Genomic DNA, 10,684 nt, shown 5'->3' with positions numbered 1-10,684 from the left:
CACAAGTTACTGGCAAGTTACAAAACGCGCATAGGAAAGCTGGCTGCTTCGTCATTTGCTCCAGTGGTTTGTCAGACTTGTGCGTGCTGCAAAGCTTAGACCTAACGGATCAGTCTGTGAAACACTGAGCGTTCTCAGTGTCTCCGTTTGTGCAGCAGCAGCATTTTTCATTTGTTTTGAAATGCCATTAGCTCTTGCATATTGCGTGTGCGTGCCAGGACATGAGACACTGTGACCTGAGCAACACTCGGCAAAGTAGCCTTGTTGGTCACTACTGAACAGCTGCTGTATTTTAATTTACAGAGAGCTGCGCTTCCATTATGGCTTGGATCTGTATCGCATATTAATACATATAAAGGTGTTCTGGTTAAAGCTGCAAAACACAATTCACTTTACTAGCCTATGTACTGTGTAAGTAGGCTTCACAATGGTAAACAAATGTTGTTAATTCTGGTGTTTTTGTTTTTCCCMCACACCTAAAATTTTCATCTGAGCTTAAAAAAAGAGAAAGCATATTTTCTATTCCAAGTTGTAAACATGAATGATTGCTTTTCAAAGTTTGTTTGAAAGGAAAAAAATGTATCACATTAAAAGAGTATTAAGTACTGAGTTGCTCTGAAGTGATGCCTAAAATCCTTATACCATTTATGGTTTTCAGTTCTTAAGCTAGTTTTTGAAGACTTGCTAAAAGGAGAGAAGGGGACCTATGTCTGTCCAAGACTGAAGTACAGTTAGAAATAGCTGACAGTTTGAAGGTACTAGTAATGGCCTAATGCCATTTCTCTATATAAACACTTTTCAGAGTGTGACATCTTTGAGGCAGAGGGTAAGACAGCAGCTAAAGAGTTCATGGCTGATGTTTTCTTCACTTTACTTTCTAAATGATCGTAACTATTTCGGCAGTACACAGAGTTGCTTTGGTACTGATACTTAATAGTAATTTCAACCTTTCCATACAGTAGCAGCATATTTGTTTGGCTTTCAGCATATATTTAAATGGTAGCGAGTTTTTAAAATGAAAAACAAAAACAAGAGCTTACGAGTGGTAACTACAACATACTGATACAGCTTGTGGCCAAGGGGCAGGGGTAGAAACCCCAAACCTTTGTGTGGTTTTTGTGTTATGACAGCAGGTTTTTTTCTTCTCCTAAGCAAAAAATCTCCAAAGAGACTGTTATTAGGGTTATATATTACAGTATATACATTCAGTTCCATGCAACTGATGGTGTTGTATACTAAAAAACGTTAGTTTTGTTCAGATAGTAAATCCCCCACTGTTTCCGGTGACATCCACGTGTCAAGAGTACATGCAGAAGAAGATGTACGTTTGTCAAGACCTGGATTACATCTACTAGAAGAGAAGTGGTGGAGGATTTATCATCACAAATCAAACAATTTGCCCCCCCCCCAAAAAAAAAAAAAAAAAAGACTTTCAAGGGTAAAAAGAGGAACATTAAGCCACGATCACTTTTTCAGTTGTTCAGTAAGGCACTATTTTGGCAATTATAAAATTCAGAAGGTTTTTGAATTCTCATCCTTGTATAGTTTTTCAGGAGAAAATTGGGGGAGAAAGGAGAAAAGAAGTGTGTGTGTGTGTGTGTGTGTGTGTGTGTGTGTATATACATACATACATACACACACACACTTATATAAAAGAGCTTATAACTTCTGCCTCTATGGCCTGAATAACACAGTTAAATGTGCATTTCATACCCAAAAGCCAACTTGCAAATATGTGACTGTTTAGATTCAGAACTCTAATGCCCAGGCTGCATTCAGTCAAATATGTAATCGTGTTAAATTTATGCCTCTGTAAAACCCACACATAAGACATCCTCAAAGAGAACTTAACCCTTTTTCTTTTTTTCCCCACTTCTGCAGGAAACTATGCCCCAGATGCCAATATTTTCCAGCATGCTTGGTTCCAGTTGTAGTGGACAAGTGCAGCCCGATATGGGAGAAAGGTGTTGCGATCCTGTTTATCAGGATGGAAACCTTATTTCTGGATCACTGGAGGTCTTGATAGAGCGCCTAGTGCCCACCATGGACTATTATCCAGATGTAAGTAGACACTGGTGGGTTTTTTTCCCCATGGCTTTCTTAAGATCCTGATTTCTGCTTCCTCAGAAAATTCCACTCCTATCTGAATCAGGATTAAGATACAGGTTAAAGATATGTTTGTTTTGCTTGCAGTAACCATTCACAAAAGATGTTGCTCCCTGGGGACACTCTCCCTTCTGCTTTTATATAAGRCAATTTGTTAGAAAGCAAGCCTTGTTGAACCCAAAGGGGCACCTTAAGAGCTAATTAAAAGCAGCGTTCACAACAGAATATTTGGTCTCTCTAAGCTGCTTTGGCTCTAATGCAACCAATATTACCTAGGGAAGTAGATGAACTCTTTCAGCTAAAATCAGCTCTAGTTCTTTCTCTCAGTTTATCTCCTAGTTAGATCATCAGAAAATAAAAATAGAATTTAATTAAAATGCTCTTTTTACTCAACACATTTTCACTGGCCAACACTGTAATGATTTGTTTCATTCCATTATGAGCCTGGAAATGATTTTACAACTGATTAAACATCCTCACCGTGACATGCTGAAGTAAATACTATGTATAACTACAGGGCATGCAATAACATTCTGGACCTAAGGTATTATTAAGTGATCATTTTAACACTTAAAATGACCCCTTGTAGATACTAAAGGTTTGATCTTTGGCAACTTGTTTAAGTGAAAGAGATTATGTACCGTACATTCCATTTGAGCTCTGAGGAAGTGGCAGCTATAGTAGAAGCATCCTAATTCTTGGTTTAAAGGCTAACAGAGYGACTAGAAATTGCAATTGGTATTGACTGATACATTGAACTTACACCCTATTGCCTACCTTATTGTTCTAGCAGGCTATGCTGGAAAATAGACCTTTTATCAGTGTTTCTCAGTCTAACCTACCTAGAACTTTTTACTTTGGTTTCACAATATGTTACCGTAAAACCTCCCAAAACTTGCACATACACAGCACCCATCTTCACAATCACCATGCACAAAAAGAGGCACTCCCTATATGAAGCTGCCAACAGTTGTCAATAAAAGATTAAAAGAGAAAAACCAGGATGTTTTAATTTTCCACTTCAAAGTAATCCTAAACCTCACATTTAAATACACTTACGTACCATCGCACTACCTTTGACAGACGCTGACTTAGTACCAAGTCCTTAGAAGACACAGCGGGCAACATTTGTTTGGTGTGCAACCTCTATTTGTCAACCCTCCTCCCCCCGCCAATAGCACGTCATAGATGCAGAAGWAAGCAGCAGGTAGAGCTTGAAGGGAACCTTTGAAATAGCGTGCAACAGTTAAATAGCTTYAGGCTGCTGTAGTTAAGCATTCCAAGGGATCAGTTCCTTGCCTTTTGTTCAATATTAAAATACGGTTGCTCGCTGCTTGGATTTCTTCCGAATCTAGCTAGTTTTTAAGTAACTGCTAATGCATGTTCCTTACTGTAATATGGGATCTATTTATAACACAGCTACTCTGAAAGTGATTCCACAGGGTGAGCATTACTTAAGGTTATTTTGGAATCCTGCTCATTTCCAGGCTGCTGTCCCATACACTGTGTGATAGAGCATTGCAACCCAAGTAGTCACGGACCCCACTTTGGGAGGTTACAGTTTAAACAGACAACAGGCTGACGAGGGAGACCACTACAACAAAAGCAAATAAAGGGAACTCCTGGGAAAGAGAAATGGAGAACARTATTAAACAAAACATCCCCTGTAGAGCAGGGCATATTCTTTTAGTTAGATCACTCAATTTAGCTGAAAAGGTTAATTGTAAAACAAGTAGATAAATAAGCCTTGAACAACATAAAGAATGAGCTTTGAGTCATCTCCAGACCCAGGATTTCTATTTCAATTCAGTTTCATGTTTGTACTTAATTTCATGTTCATTTCTGTTTTTAGGRAAGTTGCCACAAAGGGTTAGAGCAGTTGCCATTTACTTTCATATCCTGTCATAAAAGAATAGCCAATGCTGGATGTTCAAGAGAAAGGTATCAACTCCTCTCAGTCTCATGTCACTGCCTACATGTGCAAAGAAAAGCAGCAAGGCATCACCAACTCATTCTCACCAAAAGTCACTATTGGAAATGTCAGCAGAGATTACCGTAGCATCAGAGCAGCTCATTTGTAAGCTGCTGAACAGGAGCTTTACTCACCCAAACTTACAGATTCACACATCTGAGCACCATGCTTAGAAAGCACTCCTGCCTGTGTCGACATTAATCTAAAGATCACAGTAACCTTTCAGATAAAAAAAAAAAAAAAAAAAAAAAAGTAGGGGTGGTAGGGGAAGGAGAAGGCAACCACAGAATATCTTTCTGTGCTGGTTGCAGAGGCAAAACGCAAACGCGTTTCGCATGTTGGCAGAACAGGAGACAGATGAGGGAGGACAGGAAAGATAAGGGCCTACACTTGTGTACTGCTCTTTTGAGGCTTGTTTGTGTACAAGGACTTGTTCAGCGCATAGGAAAATGTATACTCATGAGACGGAGGAGTTCGGGAGGTTAGGAATGGAATGTACCAGTCTGCAACCCTTGTGCCCAAGCTAGAAAATGTTTCAAGCAAGTATTTCACAAACAAGAAGTTCCAGAATGAGCAGTGAGCACACAAAGAAAATATTTTCCTTTTTYCCCCCCCACTAAAGATGACATTAGTACATTCTTGGGTCAGGGAACAACAATTCCTTCTTTAGTCTTGTGTGCTCTCTCTCTCTCTTTTTTTTTTTTTTAATATAATTCAGCTCATCTCTTAGCAACAACTTTCAGCACTAAAGGAATCTGCCTTCTTTTTCTCCTGTAAAGCACAAGCCTCTTTTGTGTCAGTTTAAGTTGTCCCAAGTGCAGAGAGGATTTTTTTCTTGTGCTCCTCAATACCTGTAATTTTTGTAGGGTAAGTGGAGTTTAACTTTCAATCTGACAGCTTATGGAAGCTTTTTTAATCACTCTGTGTCAAACCACCTAGCTTCACAGCTAAATTTCCTTCTCCAAATCATCATCGCAGTCAGAGGGACTGCTTATGAGAGATTATGGGCGTTCACACTGTGATAGCACATCTTGCCTATAATGTAATGTATTGTAATGTAACGAAGGCAATAATAGTACTACAGGTGTAACAAATCACAGAAATCCTGAACCTAGATAAGACATACGATATATGTATGAAATATTTCTTATCCCAAACAACTACGTTTGTAATCACTGAGACCTACTACAAAGCTGAAAAGTATGACTTAGTTCAACTTGAATGTTCTTTATTGTACAGGAAGTGGTTATTAGCATAAAGGCAGAGAGATGGGGCTCGATACTTCCGTCAATCATAGGATTTTTAACTTGCTTCTTAATTGTACTTCCTCCTCATCTATGCCAGCATAAACAGTAGCACTATTAAAAATAGAAACCTAAGAAACAGGTTCAGATACCCAGATGTGTAAACCAACATTTCTGGCCATAATGGAACAAGTCTTTTCTGAAGTGCCGAACCTAATCTCAGTTAAGTGATTTAAAAAAAAAAAAAAAAAAAAAAAAAAGTAAATCAGTACACCAGATAGAGGGCAGAAGTATAATAATTTTTTGTCAAACCTAGCAGTCTAGTAGAAAACTCTGTAGAGGTCAAGTACAGCTATTAACTGATTAGAGAGAGACACAAATATGCCTAAAATGGAAAGTACATACTTTAATGCCCATGTGTCCTCCTGTACCTTGCCAGTTCTGTATTTTTTTGAACATCACATAAATCACTGTCAAAGAGACCGAACAAAAGCACAAGTCATCTGGATCAGTACAGTTTAAAGAATATAGATATGATACTGCAAGTGAGACTTTCTCAGATTCCTTCTGGGTAAACATTATCTGACACCATACAAACTTCCAGCAAGGAGACCTAGACAAGAATTAGTGTAAGAAGCAAAATTATATCTTTCCTTAGAAGAATGTGTTCCAGCTTATCAGAGCGAAGGTCACTGGCAGGGCAGCACAGCTTACATTTCAGTTGTCTGCTACCTACATGTGAAGGCATCTTTTTTGACAGGCTTTTAAACTCCCCAAAAACACAAGAAGGTGGCTAAAGGATGAAAGTCTCACTCAAAGTGCATGGTGTTTTTCATTCTGCTACTCCTAGAATTTCAAAATAGGGTAAAAGCAAGAACTGCTTTGTTTTCCAGAACAAAAATTTTCACATAACCCAAGGACAGCTGACACACCCAACAGCTAAATTCCTTTCCCAGATAGGCCAGACTCACAGCTTTAAGTTCAGGGACAACACTGATAGAAGTGAGCCCAGAGTTGGCTATAAAAATAATAGGGGAAAACCAGGCATAGTCTATCTAAAAAAGAATCSCACTATTCTTTCTCAGGCTTAAATTCTGAATCAGGAGTGTATCAGTTTAAGGATCATTATCACATGCATAAGCAGATCTGATATGTTTTCCCATAACACAACCAAATCTCCTTTCGTGAATCAGGTTAGCTCTTCAGCCTAATTTTTAATCGTGTCCGGAACACATTGCAGCCACCACCATAAATTTTTATAAAGCTTCTCCGAAGCTGACATGATCRTATCAACTGTTTCTAGATGCAATTGTAAGAGCTACGCTGAATTTTCTTTACTTTTTTTTTGTGCCATTGTAAATGTAAAAATAAACTCTGAAATTCTAAAGAAATACATGAACAAAACATTGAACAACCCCTCGATTCTTAAATTATCCCAACTTGCATATATGCAAAATATTTGTAACCATGTTATCTATCCATATGTCCTGTCTTCTGCCCTGGCCCCCCACTAGAATTTGTGGAGGGCCTGTGCATTAGGTGGCCTCAGCTGTCAGCATCCTGTAGACATTTCCATTCAATGGAAGTGCTAGTCAGGAACTTGACCCAAACTATTCATGTGATATGTACTAGTGAGAGGGAATCATTTTTCATTTATGGCACATTTTTGTTGTAATTAGATAAATCCCATAATCTTTTTTAAGTGATTAAGATACCATTATTATTTGACTACAAGCACATTTTAGAGGCTACAAGCAGTAGAATTCAGAAGTTAATGCTACAGATGCCATATTTTAGATAGCTGGTCTTAAATTTTTGGATGTCTCATTTTAATTGTCCAATCCAAGATAGTATATACACACATTGACTGTTTACATGCACAGCTCATTGTAGCCTGCCAGCTACATTTCTAAAAGCATGGTGCAAAGTAACAACAAACATTACAAACATAACATAGGTTAATTGAAATCAAGAGATCCTCAGCAATTTCCTAACTCCAAATTCTGTCACAAGCCTGAAGAAAAAAACAGAAGTCTGTGACACTGAGACACTCCCATAGTTACGCAGTAGAATACTTTCAAACACTGAAGCCAAGCTTCAAACACTTACAGCAAGAGGAGGACACGAAGGCATTCTCAAATCAACTAAACTGTCCAGTGTGATTCAGAATGCATCACCATTTTTAAATACAAATGAATAGCCTATTTCTAATGAGAAATAGTAATAATTATTGGCATTATTGTTAGTATTTATACTCAAAAGACTCAAACAGACTCCAAATAGGCTAAGTCAGACTTAAAACTGAATTATTGTCATATGGTCACAATCTAAGCTGAAGTATCAATGAACGTGGGAAAAAGGATTGAAAAAAACCCATACATGAAAAAATTACTGCTGTGGTTTGGAATATTCATGAAGAAATTTTTTGCAAAGTGAAAAACAAGTCGCTCTTAAAGAAACAAAGCAGCATAAATAGTGGTGTTCAAGAAGCATAACGCTCTACATCGAACATATTTCATTTACCTTTTTGGTGAGGAACTACTAAGTAGGCATAATAAATTTGGTGTTTTAAGGAGACAAGTAGTTTGGTAATCTGAACAACAGCTCTGTTAAGAGAAAATGCTTCTACACTGAGAAGAGGCTTCTACACTGTTAACAGGGCTGGAAAAGACCAGTCTCTCTGGAGGAAGGAGAAATTATACAAAGTTTAAATGAAGGAAACTTACGTTTGTGGTTTATGGAATAGTTTTCATTATTAGTCTCCAGGGAAGAGAGATAATTTCTGTTAAAGTTATTCAACTTGCCTTTTTCTCTCTGCTCCCACAGAGGACATACATATTCACTTTCCTGTTGAGCTCACGAGTCTTCATTCACCCACATGAGCTCCTGGCTAAAGTGGGACAGATCTGCATTAAACAGAAGCAGCAGCTGGAAACGGGGACTGAGGCAGAAAAGGTAAATCAGCCATTATTTCCTCAGTTCGGTGTGCTACTATCATTTATTTCCCAATCCCTCATTTTCATTGTAGAGCTTAAAAGATTGATAAGAGCTAAATAGACTGATAAAGAATAAACTGAAATTGTAAGCAGTGTCTATTACTGAATATGTTTTTATTTATGTCTTTGTCCTTTAAACACTTTCGCTTCCTTGCTAGCCACAGACAGATTATGTAGTAGCTTAGCAGTCAGATGCAGCAGTAGGAGACATGACTTTGCTCTTAAAGCTACAGGTCAGTGCTGTGCACAGAAGCAGTGAGCATCTGGCATGAAACCTGCCCAGCAAGCAGCTTTGCACTTCTGGGCTTTCGCTAGATTCCTTCCTAAACGTGATTCCTCTTTTTCCACTCACCTTTATCACAGCTGTTAAAGCTGAGAACTTTGCTATCAGCATCCTGAAAACGTTAATGGTGTTTTAAATTGGTTTAATAGTAAATCAGTAAAATTGCCTTTGAGCAAAATTTGGGGATTCACTGCTTTAAATGGTAGCCTGTGCTTACCGTATGTAAGCATGCATGGTTTACTACTAAACTAGACTGGCTCAGTTTGTGATACGCACTGAATGTATTTAAGTCCTGCCATTATAGAAAAAGTGTACTGAAGGAACGATGCTTCAATTTCAGTCGAATCTGGGGTGCATATAGGGGCAACAGAAGCAAAGATTCTTTTAAGCAAATGTATAAAGAACTGTTGTTCAAATCCTAGGCTTGATTGGGATTCATTTTTCTTTGTGAGAAACTATATGCTTAGATATCTAATTTGCAGCAGGTTGAGTCCCATTTCCTTTTCTCCTTGTTGCATCAGGACTCTGAGTGGGGAGCACAGAAGGTAACGTTGTGGTTTGGCAATTCAGAGTTTTCAACAACAATATTGACCTGCAGCTTCCCCTCCCCCTTAYTTCTCCCAGTTTGTTTTCTCCTATGTCACAATGTTCCTCTACAGAAAAAAAAAATAACCACTTGGTGCAGAATGACTTTTCACCCAGGTCAGTTCTCTGATCCAGTCACCAAACAGCTATGTAACTAGTTATGTTGGTGCTGGGGAACTGAAGAGATAGGAGGAAAGAAACTGCAAGGTATACTACATCCAGCTTTGCACATCGAGCTGACAGTAGTTCCTGTCACCACCCCAACCTACTTCATGACCAAGGAGCCCCAAACTGGTACTCTGCAAATTGCAGTGCTCCTACCTAACTAAACAGGAGAGGTAGGAATTTACAAGAGATGGTGGAGCAGGTAGCTGGGACTATCTGAAACGTCGGACGAGAAAGCTCTGTGTAGACATGTGAAGAGGAAGACTGACTGCTGTCAGTAGTTAGTGTCAAAATTCATATATAAAATATTTGGATTTAAAAGTAACTGGATATAAGATGACACTCTTCTGTGTGAATGCCAGTACACTTCTGAGTTTTTAAAAACAAAACAGTAGCTAGAGACCTAAATTTACAGGCTGTTTAGAGATAAGGTRTTAGTGGTAAAGTAGTGTGACCGGCTTTTCAGCAGACATTAAAAGTAGTATGACTTCCACCCTGAAATGACATAGCATTATATCCTAACAACAGGATATAAATTAGAGCAGTTCATATTCCAAACACCCACACTCTTACACCTTCTGCTAGTTATTGGGAAATAGGCCAACAGAAAAAAACAACAAACAGCAGGGTGACAATAGAACTTAGCTGTTTGGGAGGCTGCTTTAGTTATATGCTTTGCTATACCCCTGATCCCTTTCTACCTCCTTAGTATAAACTACAGTTTTTTCATACCCACTAAACACAAAGTTCTTGAAATAATACTACATAAACTTCTGACACCCGTCTGAAAGGACTGCTTAGCAGACTTCTGCAAACACCTGTATGTATTACAAATTGCAAATGCTAGTGGCCAGATTAAACATTTATCTTTTTCTATTTAGCAACAAATAAAGGTCATCTTATGTGCAGCATGGAAGTTACTGACCCAAGGCACTCCACATATTCACAGTTATAACCCATTAAGGTATCATCAGCTCCCAGCACCTTATAATCAAATGCCTCAGTAGCAGGAAGTAGCTGACAAAGAGAGTTAAAGCAGATTTGATCATTTCTGATAAGAAATTCACATAAACAAATTTTAAAGTGAGAAGCTGGCTGATTTGCCCCAAGCAGCGTGAGCTGAAGAAACGGCAAGGAGCCAGGTTTTGAGGTTATGYGCCACAACACTTATCACTCCTTTGTTTTTGATGTCACCAACTAGCAGAGTAGTCCTATAGAAAACAACCCAGGGAAAAGTGGATTAAAAAGGAAAACTATCTGGGTTGTTGTAGAGCCCATTTAAAGTTCTTTTGACTAATCATAAAAAGAAAGGGTTTCACGGTGTAAGGCATCA

At 38.4% G+C, this 10,684-nt stretch overlaps 1 protein-coding gene across 4 annotated transcripts in view; it reads left to right on the top strand.

Annotated features, from left to right (window-relative positions):
• The window catches only part of RASGEF1A (RasGEF domain family member 1A), a 174,634-nt gene that overhangs the window by 147,490 nt on the left and 16,460 nt on the right, over positions 1 to 10,684 (top strand). For all 4 annotated transcript variants that reach the window (XM_085312330.1, XM_085312331.1, XM_085312333.1 and 1 more), the window contains 2 exons: positions 1,882 to 2,061; positions 8,149 to 8,277. In XM_085312330.1, the coding sequence (XP_085168456.1) occupies positions 1,882 to 2,061; positions 8,149 to 8,277 (309 nt within the window). The remainder of the gene's footprint in view (positions 1 to 1,881; positions 2,062 to 8,148; positions 8,278 to 10,684) is intronic.

Source organism: Rhea americana, unplaced genomic scaffold, assembly GCF_003343005.1.
Source record: "Rhea americana isolate MKP2758 unplaced genomic scaffold, rheAme1 scaffold_36, whole genome shotgun sequence".
Classification (NCBI taxonomy): domain Eukaryota; kingdom Metazoa; phylum Chordata; class Aves; order Rheiformes; family Rheidae; genus Rhea; species Rhea americana.
This window is presented reverse-complemented; position numbering and strand designations above follow the sequence as displayed.